General features: G+C 32.3%; 4 protein-coding genes across 4 annotated transcripts; 1 reads left to right on the top strand and 3 right to left on the bottom strand.

Annotated features, from left to right (window-relative positions):
- Positions 1-1,253: 1,253 nt before the first annotated feature.
- Positions 1,254-6,610, bottom strand: LOC115700279 (QWRF motif-containing protein 3). The gene is made up of 6 exons (XM_030627847.2): positions 4,112-6,610; positions 3,841-3,960; positions 3,591-3,707; positions 3,405-3,494; positions 3,207-3,314; positions 1,254-3,110 (listed from the first exon to the last, which is right to left on the bottom strand). Exons 1-6 carry the CDS (start codon positions 5,414-5,416, stop codon positions 3,006-3,008), a joined length of 1,845 nt encoding a protein of 614 aa, XP_030483707.2. The 5' UTR covers positions 5,417-6,610; the 3' UTR covers positions 1,254-3,005.
- Positions 6,611-6,644: 34 nt separating this feature from the next.
- Positions 6,645-9,654, bottom strand: LOC115699765 (probable galacturonosyltransferase 10). Its single transcript, XM_030627310.2, has 2 exons — positions 9,134-9,654; positions 6,645-8,414 (listed from the first exon to the last, which is right to left on the bottom strand). The coding sequence occupies exons 1-2, from the start codon at positions 9,284-9,286 to the stop codon at positions 6,963-6,965; spliced, it is 1,605 nt and encodes a 534-aa protein (XP_030483170.1). The 5' UTR covers positions 9,287-9,654; the 3' UTR covers positions 6,645-6,962.
- A 625-nt stretch (positions 9,655-10,279) lies between these two features.
- Positions 10,280-14,097, bottom strand: LOC115698843 (protein TIC 20-IV, chloroplastic). Its single transcript, XM_030626040.2, has 3 exons — positions 13,920-14,097; positions 12,819-12,961; positions 10,280-11,097 (listed from the first exon to the last, which is right to left on the bottom strand). Exons 1-3 carry the CDS (start codon positions 13,997-13,999, stop codon positions 10,436-10,438), a joined length of 885 nt encoding a protein of 294 aa, XP_030481900.2. The 5' UTR covers positions 14,000-14,097; the 3' UTR covers positions 10,280-10,435.
- A 5,381-nt stretch (positions 14,098-19,478) lies between these two features.
- On the top strand, positions 19,479-21,999 carry LOC115701212 (uncharacterized). Its single transcript, XM_030628943.2, has 2 exons — positions 19,479-19,867; positions 21,106-21,999. The coding sequence occupies exons 1-2, from the start codon at positions 19,528-19,530 to the stop codon at positions 21,795-21,797; spliced, it is 1,032 nt and encodes a 343-aa protein (XP_030484803.2). The 5' UTR covers positions 19,479-19,527; the 3' UTR covers positions 21,798-21,999.
- The last annotated feature ends 5,067 nt before the right edge of the window (positions 22,000-27,066 follow it).

Raw genomic sequence — 27,066 nt, 5'->3', positions numbered from 1 at the left:
TTTTTAATATACTTTTTTTATATATATTAATAGATTTTTTAATAAAAATAATTATTTTTAAAAACGTTTAATTAGTTTTAAGATTTTGATTTCTTTTTTAATTTTATTAATCATTCAAAATTATTTTTTTAAGATTTACCAAAAAAATGTTAAATCTTTCTCTTATTTTTTTTTTTTGAAGAAGGTACGATTTGATAGTTGTCAAAGTTTAGGAGAGAAATTACTAATTTACAAAGACATGTTAGCATTTAAACGGAGTAATTGGATGAAACCTAACACAAAGACTAAAATTCTATAAATGTAAAAGTTTTGAGAGAATTTTTAACAAGTCATATATTTTATGGGACAAGATCAGGTGGTGTCGAGAGTTCAAGGGACAATTGCTAATTATTCATTACTAAATTGTCACTCTAATTTTTTTTTAGTCTATTAAAATTTTCACTGAATTACTCAAAATGTTAAAATATAAGAGAATTTACAAAATATGGGATACATTTATAAGTTGACTTAGAAATAAACATGTAAAGTGTTGCTATTTTTCCAGTTAAGCTTTGGACGTCTTTATGCTTCTGTGGAGAAGGCATATCTAGAAGAACTTGAATTTTTTCTGGATTGGCTTCAATTCCTCTGAAACTGACAATAAAACTCATAAATTTCCTTGAAAAAACTCTAAAAGTACACTTCTTTGGATTTAATTTCATTCCATACATCTGGATGATGAAAAAAGATTCTTCTAACTCTTCGATGTAAACTGTGTTGGAAATTGTGTTGGTCTTCTGGAGACACGCTGAAGGCTTTGTGTTGGTTACATGGTATTATGTCTTCCAGATACTGACCATGCTGGATCGGATCTTGCCTGAACAAGTTTTTCCTCGTTCATCCGAAAAGACTGATGGTTTATGGATCTAGTCCACTGACGTTATCTGGGCCCATTTTTAGGCCTTGGATATATGGGTTCTATTTATTATTTGGATTTAACGTGTCCTTTATCGGAAATACGAATAACACCATCGATCTGGGCTTACAAACCAAGTGCATATAAAAGTGAAAAGTTTGGTTTTGTTTAGAGCATTTTGGGTACCAAAACAAGGCATTTTTTGAGTTTTTTGAATCCAGACGCCGCAATCCTTACAAGTTTGATAAAAGACTCGTTCTCTCCCTTTGGGCACCGCATTGCTAATTCCCTCAATTTTTGTTGAATTTTTCGTGAAACTTGTTTTGGCCATGATTTTTGATTTCGAACTCCGTTTAGGACATATTTTATACCGTTCAAAAGCTCTTGAAAGAGCTCTATAATTTGGTCTAGTCTATGAATCTTGATTATTTATAAATGTAGTATGTGATTGAGAATTAATCCAATTATTTTTAAACCTGAGACTGTGGTTAGGATTACCGACACTTGCTCGAGATCACTCATGGATTGGAATTCTCCACATACTTTGGAACTAAAGGTAAGAAAGAGAGTCGTGCACTTAGAGTTTAGTGATGTGGCATCTTTATATGCTATGCAGATAGCTAAATAGAAATATGTGTTAGGGTTAATACTCTAAAATTTTTATATATGAGCATCTGTTAAATGAGTTGTCTGGATAAATGCTAAGGGTTATGCGTTCAAGGCATGACTAGATTAGACTCACGAAAACGAAAATAAATCATAATAAGACCTTATAAAGTAAACATATGTGAGTGTAGCACGTGTAGTCTATACAAAATAGACTTAAAATGTTGTGACATCATCATAAATATTGTAGCGTGTTATATTAGCGCATTGGCACATTTATTAATGCAATGGCGTATTTAATGTGATCATTATACTATGTGTTTGTTTTTGGGTTTGATTATGCTTTCTTGTTGAGCTTTGGATCACGAGTTTAGATGTGCAAGCAAGAGTAAGGCAGCGCCAAACCAGCCATGAGCGTGAGGGCTTCGACAATGGATTGTACATGTTTTAGCTAGCCAAGTTAGACAGCGAGAGTTGGCTCTTACATGGAGTTTGCTTTAGAAATTTTATTTTACTGCTTAGGCTGGCTTTTGTGTAAACAACTTGTAATATTTTAAATAATATTTTACGAGATCTTGGATATGTAATATTATTTTAGTTTAAAGTATAAGTTACTTTAATTTGATTTTATTCTTTGGTTGTTTTATTTTAATCCACTTGGCTTAGTAGACCCTGATTAACGATATTAGCACGATGTAACCACGACATGTGGCATTCTTTTAATTAAGGCGTTACAAACCCACCAACTAAGCTCAGCATGACACAATCAGATAGCGACGCGCGATTGTAGTGGTCTGGTGTGTGAGCCTCAATACGATTTTGTTATGCACCAAATAGAATCGCTTTATTACACCCCAAAAATTTATTGTTCAAAATTGTAAGGGTTTATGAATGAAGAATTTTTTCTGTGCAGAGAAGATGTATTCTCTACACAATAGTCTATCAACCACTGCATTCCTAGGGTGAAACAACCTCAATACTATTTCTTTATGCACCAAACGAAATAGCTCTATTACACCCTAAATGTTATAAAATAATTAATTAATTAATAAATAAAAACATTTATTTTATTAAATAATTTTTCAGTAAAAAATTAAAATGACACCATTCTAACCCGGCTATTGAGCTCGTCACAACATAGTTAGACGGCAACACGCACATGTGATGGTCTAATGTGTGAGTCTTCATCCATTTGCACTAAACTAGGTGATCCTTAGAGCCCAAACTCAAATCTCATATTTGCTTCTTATATACACTTACAAATAAGTGTTTCTATCCCATATAAGACTCTTTACAATATTACACACTTCACTTATCTTATTTTGTAAAATTCACTCAAAACTTCCAACAGAAACAGATATGAGATGCTCATAAATTGGAAACCAAGTCTCTTGCCCAATATAAATACCTTGATATGAATCACATTACTTCAAAATGTTGTAAATACTATGCACAATAATAATTTAATGTATAGGCACACACTTGAGTAGACCAAACTTCATAATCAACTTAGTGCCGATCCTACTCGTTGTGGCATCTGCTGCTTCTCTTGTTGTTGTTGCCAAAACTCCATTTGGATAACACTAGACTTCAAATGCCTTTCTTTAAGCTAATCCATATCAATAATTACAAAAATCAATACATTTTTCAACTTATAATATAAAAATACCAAAAACAAAAATGCAGCTTATTCAAAAACACTCACCTCTAGGATCGATATGGTTCTAAAAAGTTCAAGACACTCCTCTAGGAGCAACCTCTCTTGTGCAACTACCTCTGCTAAATCTGATATTAATGGACCAATTTTCCCAGCCTATTCGAAAAAATCAGTGTAAATGTCAAGTCTTTCTTCATCATAGCTGTATATAGAAGATAAAACTGTATATAGTGCAGCAATATATACCGAAGGATGAAAAGTTGTTAGCATTGATTTAATGGCAGAAGTGAGATCTGAAGCGTGTCTGAATGTGAGTGAAGCTGATTGAACATCTACCTACAAGCTTTATTTCATTAGCAAAACTCAGCTTAATTTTATTTATAGAAGATATATATATATATATATATATATATATAAATTTATATACTATACCTTTGCCCCTTCTATCAAGGGTACTTTGCAAACAACTGAATGTAAACAATCTTTAGTTGTGGAAACTGAAGCTAAGTGCTGCCTTTCCATGTCTCCCCAAGCCTCCAATAGCTTAAACTGGAGACAGAGAGAGAGAGAGTTTAGACACATGACATTTTATGCTATAAAATCTGTATATTAAAACTAAAAATTAATTATGAGGTTTTGTGGTTTAGTTGAATTGAATGATTAAATTACATCATCTACTGACCTCAGATTGAAGTATAAAGTTGAGCTTCATTTCAAGCTTTTCCTTCTGAAGCTGTATCCTTTTTTGTGCCACTGAGTGTTGCAACTTTGTTAAACCATCCCAAGCACTAGACAAATTTCTCTGTCAGACATATCAGACACGCCAAACAATGCATATAAGAACACAAAGTCTAATTATGAAGAGATGCCTTGTGTTAAGGGCCAACATTACCCTTGACAAATTTCATACTGTTAGAATTATACCAACATCTTTAGGCATGCATTTAATGTACCTTTACATGATTAGCTATATTGAAATCCACAGCCTCAGCTCTGGCATTTGCATAACGCCACTGCATTAACCGATTATGAAGCACCCGAAGTTGATGACTGGCCTCAATAAAACTATACCCTCCTCCGGTCAGAGAATTCGAAGAAGAAGAATTAGAATTAACAATAGTGGTAGTAGTAGTTGAAGAAGAAGAAGAGGAAGAAGGTGAAGAAAGATTCTTGCTTTTAAACAAGCCTAAACTCATGTTGAAAAGCTTTTCAACCCTTTTATTTGTTTTTGATGGACTATTAGTAGTAGAAGTAGTAGTGGTAGTAGGAGGAGGTTTCAAACTGGAAAAAGATTGCAATTTTCCTTTACTTTCAACAGACAGAGAAGGTGAACTCGATCTCCCAGGCGATAAAGCCCATTGAGACTTTCCACCAGTACTACCAGACGTAAGTGAATTAGCCCTTTTGATAGCGTTTTTGATCGAAAGTTTTCCCAACCTCGGAGACCTATCCAACGACACTGGATTCGATATGTTCGAATCAGTAGCTCCTCTTCTAGACCTTGTACTTGTTGATGTTGTTGTTATGTCGTTCATGTACTTTGAAGAAACTTCAACCCCTGTTTTTTTAACTCTCGAAGAAAACCCATCACTGAAATCCAATACTTCTGAAAAATTATCCGACATTCGACGTGATGGGTTTTGATGTAAAGCATTTTCATCCACAGAAAATCTCCCGGGAACTACTATATCTGAGCTTGAATTACTGATGATGTTGTTATTAAATACCTTAGTACTCGAAGAAACTTTCCCTGAAAATCCCGAGCTACTACTACTACTTCCTGTATAATATCTCATTGACCCTCCAAGAATTGGCCTGTGATTTTCTTTGCTGCTTTGTTTATCGTTCTCGAACCTATTTGTCTCTCTGGAACTTCTCTGTCTTTCGAAAATGTCAGAGCTTTTTCTCTCCAGAAGATCATTGAGCCTGTCATTTCCCAGATGATCAGCCAAAGTGTCAAGCTTATTGGCTGAAGATGATGGTGAAGAAGAAGAAGTAGTAGCGGTAATTGACGAAGGCCAGAGTCCACGTAGATAACCGGGGTCTTCGAGCTGATGATAATGATGAGCCCGGTTTTTCTTCAGTTCGGGAAAAGTCGACGTGCCTGGTTTTCTCCGAACCGGTGAGAGGCCTTGAGTCGGAGATGGGATTCCAGTTTCGATTGAAGATAGAAAACGAGAGCTTACTTCTCGGGATTTTGGCTTTCGCGGCTTAACAGAGTCCGAAAACAGTAGTGATTCGTTTCCATATTTCTTCATCTTAGTAACTTGGACCTTTTTTTTTCAGAGAACTAATGAAAAATACGAAATGTGGGATTTTGTTGTTTAGGATTTTTCTTTGAAAATAATATTTTTAAATGAAAAAAAAAAGAAAGAAATAAAATCATTAGAGTGGCGCAGGCGGCAAATAATAATTCTAAGCCGGCTGAGATGTTCAGGGGGATGAAGATTACGAAAATGTCCTTGGTGGACTGATTAAGCTTGATTGAATTTGAGAAAGAGGGTGAGAATTGTAAGTTAGAGCTGGAGGTCAGTTCACTGAGAAACACGTAGTGGTAGGAGAAGATTACAATGAAAAAGTAAACTTGAAAGGTCTCATTTGAAGAGGACTCTCTCTGTTTTTATAATACTCATTTTGCCGGCTTTTGGAGAATTCAATGGACTGTTGGGTTTCTGCCACGTGTCACGTTTGTGTTTGTAAAGTAAGATTTGAATTTTGATAGGTATGTCATGGCACATTCAGAAAAGCAAGTGCTAATTTCAAGTTTAAGTATTGCGGTTATCGTGTTATCAGTTGTGACATTTCACAGCAATATCACCCAAAGTTTCTCTAGTTTGTTAAAGTATCCAATGAGATTTGAATAATTTGAAAGACTATTTTTCTAAGTTTCCATACTTCATTGGCCTAAATTAGTTTTGGTCTGGGGTAATAAATGGCAGCATAAAGAAGTGGTTTTCTAATTCTATGTAGAAAGGTGCAAAAGACTACTATAATTCCTTTTAAAACATTTTACTTTATGGGAATTTCTTATAATGAAAGGTTGTGTTACTTGATAGGGTGTTAAAGATTACTTGACATAAACTCAAGGAAATGTTATATCTCTTTGATTACGAAGTTATTTTGACATTGTTTTAGTTATTTGAGAAGGATAAAATAATGTTGTTGTGCATGAAGATGTTGCCGTACATGTTATGGTTCTAAGTACGAGAAGGCACATTGTAGTTGTATGGCACATACCAAAGGTACACCAATGAGATGTACGAATGAAGGTAGCATTAATGCTAGAGACACACTTAAATTACACAAACCATAATTACTATACACACTAAACCTTTTTTTTTCTCTTTACAGTATGTAAATTATGCATGCATTAAGTTGTTAACGCTCGTCAAATGTCAGTCTCAGTAATAAGAAATTTAAGATTCTACTCCAACCTTCAGTTTTTCTTTTTCTTTTTGTCAAGAGTAATATTTCTCAGGACAACAATAAAATATAAATATTAGTCCAGTTTTTTATTATTAGATATATATCCTAGTTCTCAACTAAAAAGTGAACGTTTACAGCTTTAGGAGCAGAGAAGAGCATTAACAATTTTTGAATAGTTTAGATGAGATCATTGATCTATTACACTACACAATAGGACCAGAAAACCAACTACAAGTCCCTTTTGCGATTGCTAGCCATGCGACATAGCAAAAAACGTACAAGCATCCCCCCAACCTCCAAAAATTTGATGTTAACATGCACCAACCTCATCGTGGAACTGATCTAACATCCCATAATGGAATTTTCCATTGTCCAAAATCAGTGGAAATTGCAGCCTTGAAGTAATGGATGAGTATAATCAACATATTTCTCCCAAAGGGGCTTGTACTTTTCTATTCCAATCTTCAACCATGGCTTTGAGTTCCCATTGAAATGCAGCACTGCACCCTTCTCTATCAACTGATGATCAACATTTGTATATCCCAAGCCCAATACGTGCCATGAGGGATCCAAAGGCTGTGTCAACCCATAGAATGTCAATAAACCAGGAGGCAATGTACCCAGTTTCCACAATGTTCGGTCAACATTCCTCTCTTGCCAATAATGGTATATGCCGGTGACATTCCTTTTTCTCCATTCAACCAAATCAAATACATTCATCCCGAATGCCCATCCACAGGCATCAGGATCAAAGTGTGACCTTATAAGAGGGTGAGAGTAATTTAAGTATTTATGGTATCTATGAAATGTCTCCATGCATGTCTCAACAGCTCCATTGACATTGTTATTTAAATCTAGGGAGAAAAGACCAGACAGATCCTTCTGAACAACAATGTCATCATCAAGGAAAACTACTTTCTTCAGTGCAGGGAAAACTTCAGGAATATAGAACCTGAGGTGGTTCAGCATGGACAAATATTTGGGATTCCGAAACTTGATAGGAGTTCGAGCATCGACACTGCTGCCAGAAAAGTAATAGTTCTGAGTTTCAGAGTCTTGGAGCTGTTTAAGAACAGGGACATAAGAAGCATTTAGCCAAGTAAAGTCTTCAAACTTTTGGACCTCAACCGTCACTCCACGGAAACTGTTCATGGAGAACCAGGCTTTCATCGCTGCATAATTTATTTCATCAGTAACCAGATGGAAGACAACCTTTTCTGGACTTTTAGAATTTAAAGCAGTAGAATTGACCACAACTGAAGTGGCAAGGATATTGTCAGAGAAGATACAGAAATGGTATAGATTGTTATCTTTAAGTTTCATATCCATTTGTTTTCTATCCTTGAATTTCCTCTGTAAACTTGAGTCTCTAAACCATTCAGTAGTCAAACGGACACCAAGGCAGTATAAACTTTTTGGAACTTCTTCAGCTGCTATCTGTCCATATTTCGAGCTCTTCTCATTCACAGAGCTCATCTGTTCTTCAAGACCTTGGATTTTGGCTTTTAATCTCATAATCATTGTAGCACTATCATAATGGAATTGCTGGGCTTGATAGAGTAGAATAGCCATGTCATGGATAGTGGATTCTGATTCTCCAACTGTCAACGGAGCTCTCCTTATTGCAGCATTTGAGAGGAGAAACTGTGAATTGCGGATCTGGGCACTTAACTCCCAAGCAAACTGAAGATTGTTACTTTCTTTGGCGATCACAACAAAAGCTTTTGCAAGAGAAATTTGGTCGCTTATCTGCCTTGCCACTGAGTTGGGGTTCAACATTTCTTCTGTAACATTAAGACCTTCCATGATCCTGTCGTGCCTGAAAGATCTCTGCATAAGAATATAAGCAAGCCTTATCAGGATCAATAGGAATTAAGTAGACAATGCAAAAGAAAACAACAAATACTAAATTATATTCCAAAGAAAACAAATTTTTGAACAACCAACTCTTAGTTTCCCAAAAAGTAAAATAAAGAAAGACTATATACGATGTCCTGCCAGAACAGCAATGCCTTACGAACCACAACAGATATGCAAATAATTAGGTTGTCCATTTATCAAAAATCATAAAAACACACATCAGCCACTGTATTATCAAACAAGTTTTCAGAGAAAACTTAGCAGTGTCATCAATTAACTGACAGAGCGAGAGTATAGATCAAGCACACTGGATTGCTTTGTTTTTTGATTTGAATGATAGGCAACGATTAAGGTCTGAAAGCTTGATTAGACAGATGGATTACAATACCATAGACATTTATTCACGCATACTTTGATTCAACCAATTGCTTGGCCTATAAAAACTCAGAATGGTTACACAAACTGAAATCTTTTACCTGATTAAAAGAACATCAAATGGTCCAAAAGATCCATAAAAAAGGTTAGAAACAAATCAATCATACAATATGGCAGCCATTCTGCAAACTCATACAAACACTCTAAAGCTTTTCACGAGCAAAATAATAAAGGCAAATGAGATAAATTAAGACAATACCCATTCGACCCAACTGATTGTATATTATTTTTAAGCAGAAAAGTGAGATCATTACCCTTGAAATGGCGGGCCTGGACTCAATCTGATTCCCTTTGCTCAAAACATAAATGAAAAGCAAAACCGCCACAGCACAGAGAGGCCACCAGAGAGCATTCGAGAACAGCCGCCGCCTCACCGGCCGCCGAAACTCCGCGGGTCTCCGCCTCATATCCAGAGGGACAGATAGAGAGAGAGACTAGGAAAGAGTTCTGAAGTAAGGGATACCCAGATCTGTAACTGTAAGGGAGATTTGGGATTTGATAGCTTCAAGTTTCAAGGCAGTTGTGAAGAACTCCCTTTGGTTCAGTGTGGAAGTCTAATTGAATTGATAATGGCAGCTGAAAACGAGTCTCTCTCAAATCTCACAGGCAGCTCATCTCTTTTTGAGTAACGTAACGGTGTTGATCTTGCCATTTCCTCTTCCTTTTATATTTACTTCATTTCTTATTTTCGATTATTTTATTTCCATTTTTTTTTACTTACCAATAGCATACACAGGAATTATATCCCAAATTTTGGACTGTCTAATAATAAAATGACAAAATATGGTATAGTTTCCTTTTTACTATTTTACAATTTAATATATACTGAAAAAAAATTAGGTAAAGAGGATAATTTTTGCCTCTAATCGTAGGGGTATTCTTATTTTGTATATTGAGAAATTATAAATATTTTTTTGTAGTGATTGGCAATGCTCTTCACTACTTTTCATATTTAAAAAATGGTGGATGAGCAAGCAACACACAATAAGGAGGTGGGGTTATATGACCCACTCAACTTTTAATAAATTAATTTTTTTCATAATTTTTTTACTAATTTTTATATATGCCCCACAAATTTTTTTTTTCATTTTTGCTATCATATATTTTTATTTTTGTCCGTTTTTATTTTTATTTTTACTTTTATTCTCACATAATTATTTATGTCCCCAAGAAGTTTATATTTTTTTCTTATAGAATTTTTTTCAATAGGCCATTTTTACCACTGGGTCTGGGTACAGGTTTCTTGAATGATTATAATATAGAATAATACAACACAACTAGCTGTAATAAATGGCTCATAGTAAAACTATTCATATACTACAGAGTTTCCATGTGCTGTGTGCAATCACATTAATCTTTTCTACAAGAGATAACCATTTTACTTTTCAAGATCTTGGGACTATTTATAAATATAAGCAAATATATATATAATTGTTCTTATAACATATGAAAATAGTATAATATGAGTCTAATCTAAATCTTATGTAGAAAAGGAAGACATTAAAGTACCAAAATCATGAAAAAGAGTACCTCAAAAAAAATTCTACTATGACACCTTAGAAAGGCCTGTGGAAACCTCCTACATGAAATAAAGTGTGGATTAAAGCAGCGTCACTAACAAATGGGATTTTATAGTACTTGCCACCAAGAGCACATCTTATGCCCTCCAACAATATGCAAATGTAAATGAACCCCACAGCTGCCCAATAATACATCCCAAAAGAGCCACTGAAGTGTATAAGTGGCATAAAATTGCTCGAGTGCCAAAGAACTTGCAGGGCTGTCTCCAATAACATGGCTGTCATCAGATGATATCTGAAGAAGTGAGGCCAATCTTCATTCTTCACCACTGCCGAGTAACACAACAAGACATATACCATTACAAACCATGATGACCACCTTTTAGCAGCCCCGGGGATGAAGAATACAAGGTCTTCTAAGAATTCATGGTGTGATAGGAAGGGCTGTACATACAATCCTGCTTCTGAGATCTGCATAGAGACTAAATAGGGAGCACATGCTAAAGTTCTCCACCACCACACTGGCTTCTCATTGTGTGCAGGGTAGCGCAACCCGCCTGAAGTTATCTCCCGCGCTTGTGCTTGTGCCCGCACTGATGATCTGCCTTTATCGTGTGACAATGGTATTTTGCCTAACAGCCAGCCTTCATTTGCATAAATGAAGGCAGATGATGCATCAATGTGTGACAGAGACATTCCTGGAAATTAAATGAAATATGAGTTAGAAATTAGAGCATCTCCAACCTTACCACCAAATTTAATATATTTCATTCTAACCACAACACCAAAAGTTACACTAAACAAAATATTCTTTATTATTATATTATTTTTTAAAATAAGATATAATATTTTTTATTATTATATCAATTTACTAAAATCATTACAATTATTATATCTAATTAATTATCTATACATAAAAATACAATTATTAATTAATTACACGACAATAATACCATAAATTATTAAAACTCGGTAAATTAAAATATTATACTAGAAAAATCATTATATTCATGACAAAAAAAAGAGAGCACATTGCATTACATAAAATTAGATTAATGAAGCAACCTTCATTTCCATTTCCGGGGAGACGTTACTGTGGTATCAATATGAAAGTAAGAAACAAATCATCTTGAGTTGGGAAGAAATGAAGCGTTTGGTGTTGAAACATTTCCGTGATACACAAAAGGGGTCTCGTTATGATCAGTTTCTGTTCATAAAACAAGATGGTACACTTGCTGAATTTATAAAAAACTTCATCAGATTATTAGCTCCACTTGACAACATAGCACCCGAAGTTCAGCTAGGTACATTCTTGAATGGATTAGCACCTTCAATCAGGGCTGATTTAAGAGTTCAACGACCAAAAAATGTGGATGAAGCAATGGAAATCACCCAAGACAGACGAAATGCTGATGACAACCTCTAAATGTGGCCAAGGAACATCCAATTTCAATTAGACCATGTTGCACTTTACAAGCACCACACACAAGGGAACACACCAAATAAACACACCTACACCAAACCAATGGGCGAGGTGAAAACATTGACTGAAAACCAGATCCAACACAAGAGGGAGAAGGGCTTATGCTTCCGATGTGATGACAAATGGTTCCCGGGACACTGCTGTAAACTCAAAGAAATGAATGTGTTGATAGTTTTTGACAAGATTGAGGATTTGAGTTGGATTCACCTTGAGAACAAGGTGAAAGTTTTAGAGGGCGGTATTGATAAGCCACTAGATTAAACTAGGCTTTAGTCTTAGTTGTTAATTCTCTTTGTTTTAGTTAAAAGCTGATGTGTATTAGTGGCTGAATTGTATTAGTTTTAGGGACATGATGTGGCAATTATTTTAGGGCACCATAAAGTATATAAGGGGAGGGGGTCTCTTTAAAAGGTATGGAGAAAATTGGTAAGAGTTGAGACTCATTGGGGAGAGCCCCAATCATTTTGAACAAATTGAAATAGGAGAGAACTAGTCTCTCGGAAGCTTGTGATTTGTAATTTTGCCCATCAATTTAATAAAGTTTCTGCAAGAATTTCAGTTATCCTATTCTGTAATTGCAAGGGTTAATAGAACTTATCACAACAAGTGTTTAAAGTATCAATCCTACATTTTTCTCTCAAATAAGTAGCAGCATTCTGTTGGAAGGATAACAGATTTTTCTTTGTAGCATAACTCCGTTATCATGATTTTTCCATGGGTGAGAAGGCAATCTCATAAGGAAAAAAAAAAGTAGCCCCAACAAATAGAAGAAGCCATAACTCAAAGCCCATTTGACACTGCAAATAAACTATTCAATCTACTCCAAATGACAGCATAAACACCACAGACAAGTTAAAAACCAGTTTGAAGGACCTAAATATCTGCACCTTCACCCAATAAATAAATTCTAATTCAAAGGCAAGAAATTCAATGCACCTTTTGGGAGGGAATACAGCTGCTGACGATTTCTTTGTGAACGTATTCTACTTGACAACTGGGGCATTGCATTGATGAGATGCCCAAATGTCACTACGGAATTCTTGTACTCGTTGTATTTTTCTCCTAAACCATTTCTATGCCTGCAAAGCAAAGCCACCAAATTAGTCTTTCATAGCTATATATCTCAAAATTTTCCTCCCTAGTTACGTATATAAAAACGCTTCCAATTATATATATGCAGAACAATGTAGAAACCATGTCGATCAAAACCAGAATGGTCCATTAATGTGTTAATAGTCCCTGTATATGATTAAGGTGTCTGAAATGATTTCAGATACCTTATAGGCAGACTCTGATCCTATCAAAACTCGAAAGATCTCAAACATGGATGCATATTTTTAAAGGTGTATCAAATATATTAGATGTTTAAACTGTTTCAAAATCTTATATTCCTTCCTCAAGAAAGTGCTAAAACATTTGATCTACCAGCTACAAATTCTAGCAGACAGAATAAAACAGATTAATATTATTATAGAGCTCATAAAACAATAATCTCTTTTCAGATTATATACAAGTCCAAGAAAACAAGAGAGAGATAACTAATTTTAAGATCACTTTGGAGATATAATGTTCATAAATGGGAAAAGTTATTTGATCCAAATACTACATAACTAAACCAAACTACCCAAAATCAGAATTCAGACAACAGAATTCCAAAAACAATCACAAGTTGCCTTTGATAAATAGAAAATGAAAACCTAAATTGTTGAGTATCTACATATGACAATCACTAATCCAAAATAAATACATAAAATGCACCCCTTTTATTTTTTTTTACTCAATCCATTTCTAAAACTCAGATAGAAAATTAAGAAACAGTAGGAGATATTAATTTGAAGTTTTAAAAACGTCAAAACACCATCATAAGGGTCTCTCAGAGAAAACAGAGTAAAAGAGAAACACACACACACATATATATATATATATATTATATTGATAGAAAAATGAAATGATTTGGTTATGTTTTATGGGTTGGAAACAAAAAAAAGAATCTGCTTTTCATTTTCATTGATTGGTGTCCATCATTGATATATATACCTGGGGCCGAGAAAAGGAGTTTGTGAGCTGAGGGCGATAAGGCAGCCCTGCGCAGGCGCCATGGCTGCATTGACAGCCATCTCGGGTTAAGTTGTTGAGCCTTCCGCTCTCTGAGTCCCTCAGCAGACTTCTTTCTTTTCATGCAAGAAAATGACCCATTTTCATAATTTTATATTATTATTACCCAAGAAAAAAAAAATATCAATCATGTTATAAATCACTAGACCATTCTAGATTTTTACTCCATTCCCATGTAGATGATTTACTGAGTTAATCTAATTTTTTTTTTTACTTAATTCTTATTTTATATATAACTTTCTCATTTATATTTTTATCATTTATTTTTTATATATTTATATATTTATAATTAATTTTTTTATTTATTTATAAAAATAAAAATAACTTCGAAATAAAAACAATATAACATCAAAATTTAAAACAGAACATAATCTTGAAATAAAAATAACATAATTTCAAAATAAAAACAACTTTTATAAAAATTAAAAAAATATATAAAGTGAAAAAAAATAAAAAATACCATATATATAATTCTCCTAATGTTTCTTTTTGAGACATTCATAACTCTCAATTGGCTCAAAGCACGTTTGTATTAGTAGCATAACTATTATTGTGATTCGACGATTCTCATATTGGCCTCATGATTTATGGTGCTATTGTTTGTTACGATTGTTAGTGTTATCACTTCAAAAAAATAGCTACCTTTAGTGACAAATTTTTAGTCATAATATAAATTTTTTGTGACTAAATATGACTTTTAGTCACAACAAAAAGTTAATTATGACTAAAACATCATATTTATTAATATATTGGTCCATCTCCCATGAACTGTTTCAACATCAATTTTGAGCATTCTCTTGCTCCATGACCTCTTCTTGCTGGACCTTCTTGGACATGAATTCTGTAGAAAGAAAGAAAACCAAGCAGTTAACTACCCAAACTACCTAATATAGAGGGGGAGCATGGGAATCCAACCCCATAAACTACTTGGAGAGGTTCCCAAAAATAAAAACCTTCAAGAGTCATTCGTTCCAAATAGAAAATCGGGAACATTAAGAAGAAGAATAAGGAGGAAATTGACAAAGTACCCAAAATCAGAAGGACCCTCGGTGTGGAAAAATTTCGTCAACATTTCTACAGCAACACAACTATTTTCCAGAAATTGCTAAGACTAAAAATCGAAGGCAATAAGGTTCATCACATTTAAAACTACCAGAAGTATTGGTCACTGGCCTAAGAAATCCTAATTTCACTCAAAGAAAAATACGCAAACCTAACTTTTATAATGAATTCATAAACACAATTAAAGGCGAGAAACCAAACAATCCCATACCTGGCAGAGAAGACGAAGGCTCCCAACTGATCTTTGTCAGTTTTGGGAAGCGCAAGCGAGCACGGCTTTCACGAAGACGGTTGGCTAAGGCAATCAACAAATCGATTTCAAAGTTAAAATTGAGATTCACCAAGTCACTCATTTGAAAACAATCGATCACTAAGGGTGGATGGTTTAGTAGAAGACGATTTGGAGGAGATCGTCAAAGTTTGAGTTCATTCACTACTAGAATCTCTCACTGAACTTTACTCTCAAGAAAGCTTAAACTCAAGTGAATGAAAATGTGAAATGGGAAAAAAGTGGTAAATAGTAGCTTTTAAGAGTATTTATACTCAAAATAGTTATTCGCGTGAAGAAAAAATGAACGATCTAAATCGTTTTTCTAAAAGTACAAACATATCCTACGGCTCAGAAGTCCAACAGCCAGGCATGTCAAGCATTTAATGTCCCTGGAACTAAGGCACAAATCAATGATGAAAGTGCTTATCTTAATTTTTGCACCAATAATTCCTGTCAAAATAAAAACTTTTCTGAAAAGTGACTTTTCGATAAACACACTCCTCCACCACTATATGACTGCCAAGTCTGCTTCCCAGAGCCGAAGATGGAAGTCCACCTTTCAAAATCAACTAGCACCTAAAAATTAATAAAAATATTACTTTTAACCTCCACATGTCCACTCATATGGATTGGGGCGAGCTTCCACAATAGACAATATTTTGAAAGCTTAGGGGCAAATGTTATCCGCATTTTCGGCAAGGGACAAAGAAGATGGCTTGGGCTAAGCCCAAGTCCAGCAAGACCTTCATCAAAGGCATCTACCTTCCTCGCTCAAACAAGCTTCTGCCAAGGACAGCTTGTACCCGAAAGCAGTCCAAGTACTGCATTTTTGGAAGGCCAGACAACGTGTTATTTGGAAGCCTAGCACAATTTTCTTTTTTATCAAATCGCATAGAATAAGGATGATAAGTGATGTTTTGCCTTATAAATATAGCTAGTTTATGTATTGATATTCTTAAATTGATTCTTTAAATTATTGATTAGTGTAATTATAATTTATTAGGTTATTTTGAAGACTAATCATCCATTTGGAGTCATTTAGAGGGATGTTAGCATATTTTGGTGGAAAATAGTAGAAGCCGGCGAGCTCAGTTTTACAAGGCAGAACTTAATTACAGATTTTGGCAACCTTAGAAGTAGAACTGGACTTGGAACTCAACATAAAAGTTTTAGATGTCGTTCTTAGATTTTTCGAAACATCTTGAATTGTCCAATTTCGAGTTGTATTGAAGAAGTTATGACCAAAATACCAATCAGGTGCAAAATAGAAATTGTGCTAGGCACTATAGCGCCCAATTCATGTGCTATAGTGTCGGTGTGTAAAAAACATACACACAAAAAAAAAAAAAGATAATTTTAGCACATGGATTATTCAGGAAATATATCATGGGCGCTATAGCACCGATTTATTTTTTTTTTAAAAAAAAGAATCTTAATTCTAAGGAGACTCATCTATCTTTTCAAGCACTATTAATAGAATCCTAATTCTAAGGGGATTCATTTAGCACTATAAATAGGACCTCTTAGGCTATGAATTTAATCATTCTAAAACTACAAATCAGAATGAGAAACTCAGAGAGAGAGCAAGGAAGAGACGGAGATCGACTTCGAAGTGTTCTTCATTCAAGTTCTTTTCTTCTCCTTCTACTTTTACTAAAATTATGATTTTAGTTATAATGTCTAATTCTTAGTATTTTTTTTTAGCTAAGGGTTATTTCAAAACCCAAAACATGAATTATTAATTTCATTATTGAATGTTAATTTTTAGTTTCTATCATATCAAATTGCTTCTATTATTCTATATCAATGTTATGATTATTATTTTAATCTTATTTAGACGGACGCTAAATTATGTTTTACTTTAACCTACCGTCATCTTATGATTACTATTCACCTAATAGTCTAGGATTCTAAGTGTTTGTGATAAATTGCAATTTTAATTGTGATGAATAATAGAACCTAGGTTAAATAAATTATATGCTTCATTGATTTGTTGCATAGATTAGTCTATCTCCATAACACTCAAAGCTTTATCTAAGTTAAATAAATTACATACTTCGTGGATTTACTGCTTAGGTAAAAGAGTTAATTATTGAGCGCTTCGCCTTGATTACATACAATAGGAAGATTGGAATAATTGACTGCTTTAGCATTATCTGCGGGATTAATAATTTGATTGAAAACTGAAAATTACATTCTTTAATAGGAATTAAGAATGATTGTTGATGGTGACGAATAACCTTTAACTAGTTTCTCATATCATAATCTCAATTTTAATTTGTTTGTTTTATTTTTATTTCTGCTACTTTAATCTTAATCTCAAGACCCCCCCCTCTTATCTAATTCTAGTTACTAATTTGTGAATAATTGAATAAACGTAGTCCTTGTGGGATCGATCCTTACTTACAATTATACTAAAATAATTGGAGGTATTAGAAAAAAAAAATAGTAAAATTGATACGACATACGACACACATCAAAGGAATTAACTCTCCTTAAATCTCAGCCAGAAGATCATATCAAACTAAAATGAGAAATTACTTAAATGAAGATCAAGTAATTAATTCACAATTAATTGCCCATAATTATAAGACACGATAATGACAGCTTGAGTGTGTTCAACCTGCCTAGTCAACAAGCTTATCGCCCCATGGACTGGGCCTCACAAATACAAACTTAACTTTCATGTAAACTTCCCATTAGAGAGAAAGAGAAACTAAGGATAATTCATACAAACTCTATAAATACTAAAAAAAAAAAAAACCCAAAAAAAAAAAAGGTTGAACACTCTTGCAACAATTGCTCAGAGAAAAATAGAGAACATATACTCATTGTATTTCTAAAAGCTTTTCTTTCCAAATTACTCAATAATATCGACTCGTGGACTAAGGCTCTTTAATAGCCCAACCATGTAAAAACTCTAATGGCGCGTTTATTAAACTGCAATTGGAATCAAAATAATCAACAGGAGAAATGAATTGGTTTAAAATAGAAAATAATCGGAAACAATATTTTATTATGCTATTTACTAAACTATCCGAAAAGAAAACTAGAATCATATTATTTTATTTACATAACTAGGAAAGGTAATTGGAATGCTTTAATTTGACAAAATTGTCATTATTAAAACATGTAATTATTTTTTGTTTATAGATTTTTAAGGGCATATTTGTTTTTTTTTTTTCACTTTTAGTTAATAAAATTAAAATTAAAATAAATTAAGTTAGGAAAGAGAAATGTATTCCCTATAAAAATAGGGGAGAACATTTTTCTTCCTAATTTGTGTGAACTTACCTCACTACTTTCTCATTTTCTAAAATTTAGTAAACAATTGTATGGGAATGAATACCATACAATTCATTCTCATTCCTTTTAAGTAAACATGTCATAAGTGTTGTCTTGTTATTTATCTTTAAATTATTTATTTCTTCAATTTTAATTTCTTGTAATTAGTTTTCCAAAAATCTCGGTAAACAAGATCATTCAGCCAAATACAACTGACTCGTGGACTGGGGTTGATTAATACCCTGAACCACATAAGAATCTATGTCTCTATTCTCTATTAATTTAGATAATCTATCAACTCTCATTTAATTAGTTTCTAAAAATTTCGGTAAATAAAAACTATTTGGTTACTAATATAGTTATTAGTTACTGTTTTGTAATTTTTTTTTAAAATTTTAGTTAGTATTAATTTTATAATTTTATTAATTGAATTATATTATATTATATGATAAGTAATTAGTATTCAAAATAATAAAAAGGTATATACAATAATTGGTATATAAAAATGCTAACTTGTTATATTACATGACATCTTATTAATATTAAAAATAATTTTTAAAGTAACCTAAATATATTTTAAATTAAGCTACCATAGTATAACTAATAAATTATTAAGATATATACAAATAAATTTTAGAAGTAGCTAAAATAAATATCAAATTATATAATATAAAAGTGAAGTTTCTTGTGTAAAGGATAATACTAGTATAGTCATTATTGTAAATTAGATGAAAAAAAAGTGAACATTATTGTAAACTTCTCAAAAATAATATCTTAGATGTAATACTTGGGCTGGTTTATGGGCCTTCGTATGATCCAATCTAAGCCTTCAAAAGCCCATTATCGTATTTTGTCACTGTAATCTGTATCTGTAATCTCATAATGGCACCAAAACCTTTCTAAACCCAAACCATGGCGATGATAGTTCCCACTCTCTCCTTTCAAAACCCCTCTCTTTCCAGTCTCAAAAGCATTGGAGTTCGATCCCGAACAGCCCCGTTTTCCTCTTCTATAACCAAAATCCAATCATTCAATCCCATTCAAACTCATAACTTTCATGGTTTTTCAGGGAGAACACCTGAACTCTTGTTCAGAAGAAATTTGAGGGTTTGCGTGGCTGCCAAGGAGGATAGCGATGGTGGTTTTGATGAAGCTGAGAAGCAGGCTAGAGGGGAGAGTACTATGCCTGAGCGGTTCAGGTACCTGACGAAAGAAGCTCCCGACCCTCCCATGAGATGGCCTTTCTTTGTAGGTAGAATAATTACTTATATTCTTTCTGTTTGGTTGTTGAGAAAATATAATTGCTTGAAATTATTTTTTGTTGAAAAAAAAAGGGTGAAGTGTTGAACTTTAGGGTGTTCATTCGTTTTCAGCTTTGCATATTACCTGTAATTTATGGCAATTTTGTAAAAGATTGAACTATTTATTGATAGCATTTTCCAATGGAAGAGAATAGAGCAAGTATTTTTGCAACTTAAGAAAGAAAAAATAAAATTGGAAATAGTCATTTTTTTAATCTTTGGGGTGACTGAGATAATCTTCATATGCTAAGGTTCACAAATTTATTTTGGAAACTACGGGTAGCATGAATTTACATAAATTATTTAGTGTGGCAACTATTTTGTTTATGTGTCTTAGTTTTTCATATGATAAGGTTCACATATTTTTTGGCAACTAAGAAGGAATTCTTCCCAAGTGTTTTTCCTCATTAGCAATCCTCAGGGTTGGTTCAAAAAAAGAAAATCCTTAAGAGTTGAGGAAGAACGTGATAAATTTTGATTTGTTAGTCATCAATGTGATTAAATGCGGGGTAAATGATGAATGTATTTGTGCGTGTGATTTAGAATAAGAGAGCAGAGGAAAACAAGCAAGAGATAAGTCTGATCAATAGGAAAGAATGTATTATCCATGAGGTTCTTGATAGTAGGATACTAATATTTTAAAATGTTCTTTAGTTTTTTTTAACCTGTTTGATCCTGCTAATGACCCTATATTCTTGAAGATGTTTTTATTGAATTGATAATTGTTTATTTTTATTGATGGTATCAAAAATAGCAGAGAAATTATTCCATAATTTTTCTTGATGTATCTCTTTTGCTGCTTCTACTTCTTTGTGCCTAAGGTTTTATTCTTTCATTGTGTTGATTTTTGATGGTGACTGTAAAGTGATAACAAATGAGTTCTTTATATTTATTATTTGCTTGGGGAAAGAGAAAGTCTTACATATCTTCAAATGTTAAAAGGGGTTTTTTGTTGTAGCAATTCTCTCACACCATCCAAACTAGTTTTGTAGATATAACTTCTCTTATGAAACATTGATGTGTGTCCAAATTTCATAAATCCTTAGTGAAGCAAATAACAGCTCCAGTTGTACTCAACCATTTTATCCCTGGTTTTAGACTAGGAATATTTCTTTCAAGAAGGATTGCACTAAATTATTGCATATGAAGATGGCCTAATAATCAACTGTTACTGTAAATTATTTTGCAGCGGTGGCTTTTCTACTCTATGCATGGAGGGCAGTTTTGTTTGAGTTACATAATTGGAAAAAGGCTGCAATCGCCATTGTTCATTTTCTAGGATATCTCTCCAAACTTGCATTGGCCCTTATCTTTCATTTCTTAGGTGATCCAATTACTTCGGTTATCAGATCCATTGAGACGACATTTTACAGCATTCGATCATTCTACTCTGGCATTGTTGCTTATGCTCCAGTTCCCGAGCTGACCACAATTATCATACTGTCATCAATTGTCCTTGCTATTGCAGAAGCCACAGTTCCAGATTCCATCAACAGCCAACCGTATATCCTCACCTTATCTGGCTTAATTGGTTATGCAGCTGTAGGAGGCTACATCTCTGAGCCTTTCTTCTGGACCCTTTTGGTGGGGCTCTACGGATTTTCTAGATTTTTTAAGAAGAGAGATGATGTTTCATCGTCATTGCCTGCAGTAGCCGTTCTGGCTGCCGTTGGAGAACCTTGGATTAGAGTTTTGGTGATTGGTTCATATTTGGCTTTAGCGATTTATCATCATTCGAAGAAATTTCCCGAAAGGGAGGAAGAAGCAGTAATGACAGCTAGGAAACTTCCACTTCCGCTGCTGGGTGTTGCCTTAGCGATTGGAATTCGTATTGCTGCCAAGTGGGCTGGTTACCGGCATTTGACATGGATGATAGTATGAACTCAAAAAATAAAAATCTATTTGTGATATCCCATTCTATCTCAAAGTTTTAAAGTAGGTTTTTTTTCTTTCTTTCATATAATATTTTGCTTTTTGTTCTTTAAATTTTTCTAAGCCGCGTGTACAAAAGTGGATAATCCAGAGATCCTTGTTGAGTTTGTCTCCCATGTTATTCAAGCTAATCATTTTTGTATTATGGTCATATTTGTTTCAGCATTTTACTGTTTTTCTTGATAAATCTATATGTTATTTCAAGCATATCTAAAATTTGGAAGAAAATACAGTAGTAGAAGGTTCCTTTTGAACATTATTAAGAAACATGATCAATATCATGAATATATGTATAGAAAAAGAATCACTCTCCATTTACAAGATCCAAATTAACCGTACTTCTTTTGGCTAGAGAGTAAGAAAAAAAAATTTGATGTCCTCTACGTGTGAGAAGAGAAGGAAATAATATATGAATATGAGAAAGTTGCGATATTTGTAGAGAAGAGCTCTCAATCATTTGCTTTAAATGTAAAATTTTGATGCATGCTTCTTCTTTCTTCTTCTTGTTATTGTTGATCTCATTGTTGTTAGAGAAAATTTGATTGCATACCCACTTTATTTAACTTGTTTTAACTTTTACTTTTAATTTTATATCCTTTTAAATATATCCACTTTTATAGATGATATTCCTATTATATCCTTTAAATTTATATAAATTATGTGCTAGACTTAAATGAAGGGTGAGGATATATTGGACAAATTACTCACAAAAGTGGGTACATTTAAATGAAATATAATATGAAGGTATTTTTGATTAATAGATACAAAAAAACAGGTATTCCTCAACTTTTTCCTTGTTATTTTTTTTTTTTTTTTGACAAAGTGATTAAAATCACTCATGAATTTACGACGCCCACGTCCGCCACCGGCGCTGGAACCTCCTCGAATCAGGATAGCTCATCGTCTAACCGCAGAGCATGCTTTGCCAACCATGGGCTGCTAAAATCTTAGAGCGAGCCCCATGGGACAAAACTGCCCCCGGAAATTTAGACAATAAAGCTATAACATCTTCAAACAACTCTCCTAACTCAATAAAATAGTTCCACCTGAAAAAAAACATCAAAAAACAGCATAAAACTTTAATTAGAAAACTATTCAAACTGAAGAGAATCAACCAACCACCAAGACTAAGCAACTAGATCTCCCTATAAAATACTAGAACTAGCCAAAGGGATTACCCTTTGGCTAGTAACAACTAAATTATAGCATTCTACTTCATAACCTTCATAGGATCTCTATTCCTTACTTTTACCCTTTTAAAATCAAACATAAATAAAAATTTCCTTTTAATACCCATTATTCCTTAAATATTCAAAATATTATATACTAATTATTTCATTTTATCTCTTAAAAATATTACTTATTTATAGACTAAAACATGTTAAAATCCTTAATAAGTCAAATTATTTATTATTTTATTTACAGCGTAAAACATAGTATCTATAATCTTTATTCAAATTTAAATTAAATCAAAATTGTATTAATATCCTTAAAACTTAAAATTGCACTTTTCACATTCAAAAAGTACCATTTTCCTATTACCACTTCATCATACATTTAATTAATAATATTAAATTAATATTAATTAATCCAATTCGGTATTATCATGACATAATGCTTCCTTATTTATTATTTAAATAGATAACCTCCTAATTATTATACCATTCAAATTATTATAAAAACTATTCATATTAGTATTTTCTTATACAACTAATAAGGCAATAATCTCAATACTTCATTAGCATTTACTTTCCATTTATTTTAATATCTTCCCAAAAATAAAAAATAAAATAAAACAAAGTATTCTCAATTCACAATTAATGTCTCTATCTCCAATTTATTACAAAATCCCACATTTATAATTTATATACCAAAATTAATATTATGTTATCTATAATAAACTCATATTTATAATTGATATACCCAAAATTAATATTGTGTTATCTATAATAAACTAATAAGGCAATAATCTCATAAATTATATACCATAATTGTTAGCTATTAAATTTTATAATATTTTTAAAATTCATGATATCTTGTAATTTTAACCAATTACCCAAATAATTAGGGGCCAGCCATAAATCATGCGCGAAAACCTTAAAAGGCACCAAAGCCATAAACAATGGCACAGCTCATCCATCAAATTTGTACTTCCATTTCTTCCATCAAAAAACTAATACCAATCATCCAGAAATTCTTTAAAAATACAAATAATATAATAATTTTGATACATTCCCATAACAAACTAAATTTTCATAATAATTTGACTTTCCAAATATATCTAAACCAATATATTCTCATTAGACCATAAGTGTTTCCACCTCCCTTTATTACAAGATCCTCAAGATTCTTATTCTTCAATTTACTTAATTAGTTCTAATATTAAAATTTGAATACTAAAATTCAAAACACTTTCCTTTTATGCTGAAAATTTCTAAAAAAATATAAACCAAAACATAGCTAATAGGAATTAGCGTTTAAAGTAAACCCTCATAAACCTTATTTCAGTTTAAAATATTCTTTAAATCATACCTTAACCAAAATAATCATTTTATTCCGACTAATAAATCTGTATAGTGCATAACTTATTAACTTTTAAAATATTATTGTGTCAAAATTTTCTTAAACATTCAATACCGAAAAACATGAAAATTTAAACAAACTACCCTAAATAATTAGGGGCCCAACCATATAATAGATGCTAAAGCCTTATAAGGCGCCAAAGTCATATATAATGACGCAAAATAGAACAAAATCAATATAAATAATGCTATATTTATCCATTAAAAATGCTATATTTATAATCATGACTCCAAAAAAAGGTAAACGTTTAAATATAATTATTACTCCCAAAATAAAAGAAAATGCAAATTAAATTAAATACCATAAATGTAGAAACCATAATTATAGGAAAAATTAACACTGATATCAATCAATAATTAAGTATACACAAACTTACGAAAATTAAGTAACGTCCTTCAATTTCGTCTTCAGCTAAGTGGTCAAATCGAATATCCACCACATCCTCACTCAACAAAAACCAGGGTTGGTCACATCCAATGTACAGTAATGGGACACAACAATGACAAAAGCTTAACGCCAGCATTATAGAGAGAAAAAAATATCAATGAAGATATGAATTCTTTTAGCACACAATACCATAATCCTGAACAGACCTAAATATGGACGGAAATAACAATAGAACTACCAAAATCTCTACCACACTGTTAGCAAAACACATATATACAATGAAAAAAGAAATCAAGAACTAAATTCTCATGAGATTACTTTTTTGAATACCCAAATGAAGAGAAGAAGAAAATTCCAGAACTCAAAAAGTGATGATAAAAGAAACTATATACAAATATAGATTAGAAAGTACATAATTGAAAAAGAAAAAAGTTTAGATCTCAAACGAAGCTATACAAAGAAAAGAACAAACTCATCAAGTTATTACATAACTCAATCTTAGCTAAAGGAAAGCTCATTATTTTTGACATATTTATCAAACTAACACTTTTCCAGAAGCAAAACAACTTTTGCAAGCAATCTTTGATAATATGGCAAATAAGTTATTTTGATATATTTGTTTTATTGTTTTTGAATCTAAAATATTGAATATACATGTTTCAAATTAATATTAAAAAAATATTATTTGAAATATAAAGAACTACATCTATATTTTGATACATCATGCAAAGCATCTACTCTTCATTTCTTCAATTTAAATGTGTTGACGAATACAACAACTTTGTTAAAACAATAGATCGTTTTGGTAGATAAAAGAACAACCCAAACTAGAACTCTCCTTAATCAAAACAAAAGAATTGACACGATCCATTTCATTTATGAAATTATGCAAAGTCTGTGAAATCATCCCAATAAAATTTTCGACGTTTTTTTTGTTGATCTAATAACTTTTTCCTTGTTATTAATTGTGCAATAAATGTGGATTGGCCCAACCCGACACAATATTTCTATGTTTTTTCAAAAAAAATCACATTTTATCATATTTAAATGTGGATTGTATGCTTCAGGTCAAATCCTGCCCAAATTTGTGCCTATACATTTTGCTTATTGGAGCTCAAATTCGTGCCCACTTTAAGCTTATATTTGATCTTCTTCAAATGTTCTCATTACTTTACTAAATTTATTTTGTAGATTAAATTATAGATATTTTAGTATGACTTTCAAAAATAATTTACACAAAAACATTACACACCTGTGTGATGAAGATTATAATTCTTATTATTTTTTAATTAGTGAGACTCATCTCAAAGTAATATAATTGGCCGAAATTTTTTGTTACAAAAGTCTGCAATGTTTTGGGAGAAAATTTCATTGTATACCCACTTTGCTTTATTTATTTTAATTTTTACTTTCATTTTCATATTCATTGGGATATACCTACTTTTATATACGATGTTCTCATTATATCTTTTAAATTAATATAAATCATGTGCTACACTTAAGTGGAGGGGTGAGGGTATATTAGGCAACTCAATCACAAAAATAGGTAGATTCTAATGAAATATAATATGAGGGTATTTTTAATTAATTGATGCAAAAAAAGGTATTCCTCAATTTATCCCATGTTTTGGTGCAAACAATGTACACCTATTATTACTCTAAAAATATTTACTAATAAACATTTGATGTTTTAACTCATAAATGAGTGTTTTATAAAAAAAATAAAATAAAAAAAAGCTCATAAATGAGAGTTTAATATAAGATTTTTTATTATAAATGTCAAAATATTTGGCTTTTATTGCGTTGTAACATCCTAATATTTAAGGCACGTTACATATTTTCTAATCATTTGCTAACTTTTGCTAAACAAATGTTTTTACAATAAAGTATGATCTACATAAAATCCCGTAATAATTAAAACATTCTTAAAATAGAATGTAAAAAGTTACTATTGGGATCTCATTTCTAATAAGAAATACATATATACTATAATGTTCTAAGAATGTCATCTAACAATAAAAATACTAGTTACACCAGCTGATCTTCCATAGATCACAACTCTCCAGGTCTATTCGGTGAAATATGGACAATCTTCACTAGAGCTCTCGAACCACCATTGATCAGTTCTACTTTCTCAAATCTACACATAACAAAGCAACTCTGAGTCGATAGACTCGGTAAAAAAATCATGCATAATACAATCATATATGACTTGTAATTGAGCGTCCATACACCCAATTACCATAAG

This window comes from Cannabis sativa, chromosome 8, assembly GCF_029168945.1.
Source record: "Cannabis sativa cultivar Pink pepper isolate KNU-18-1 chromosome 8, ASM2916894v1, whole genome shotgun sequence".
NCBI classification, from domain to species: Eukaryota; Viridiplantae; Streptophyta; class Magnoliopsida; order Rosales; family Cannabaceae; genus Cannabis; species Cannabis sativa.
This window is presented reverse-complemented; position numbering and strand designations above follow the sequence as displayed.

Coding starts and splice junctions, on each gene's coding strand:
- LOC115699765 (XM_030627310.2), bottom strand. CDS start 9,286: ATGAGGCGGAGACCCGCGGAGTTTCGGCGGCCGGTGAGGCGGCGGCTG. Junction 8,415..9,133: donor CCAGGCCCGCCATTTCAAGG/GTAATGATCTCA, acceptor ATTCTTATGCAG/AGATCTTTCAGGCACGACAG.
- LOC115698843 (XM_030626040.2), bottom strand. CDS start 13,999: ATGGCTGTCAATGCAGCCATGGCGCCTGCGCAGGGCTGCCTTATCGCC. Junction 12,962..13,919: donor ACTCCTTTTCTCGGCCCCAG/GTATATATATCA, acceptor TTTGCTTTGCAG/GCATAGAAATGGTTTAGGAG. Junction 11,098..12,818: donor GCTGTATTCCCTCCCAAAAG/GTGCATTGAATT, acceptor TTTAATTTCCAG/GAATGTCTCTGTCACACATT.
- LOC115700279 (XM_030627847.2), bottom strand. CDS start 5,416: ATGAAGAAATATGGAAACGAATCACTACTGTTTTCGGACTCTGTTAAG. Junction 3,708..3,840: donor ACTTTATACTTCAATCTGAG/GTCAGTAGATGA, acceptor CTCTGTCTCCAG/TTTAAGCTATTGGAGGCTTG. Junction 3,315..3,404: donor TAACAACTTTTCATCCTTCG/GTATATATTGCT, acceptor TTTTTCGAATAG/GCTGGGAAAATTGGTCCATT.
- LOC115701212 (XM_030628943.2), top strand. CDS start 19,528: ATGGCGATGATAGTTCCCACTCTCTCCTTTCAAAACCCCTCTCTTTCC. Junction 19,868..21,105: donor GAGATGGCCTTTCTTTGTAG/GTAGAATAATTA, acceptor ATTATTTTGCAG/CGGTGGCTTTTCTACTCTAT.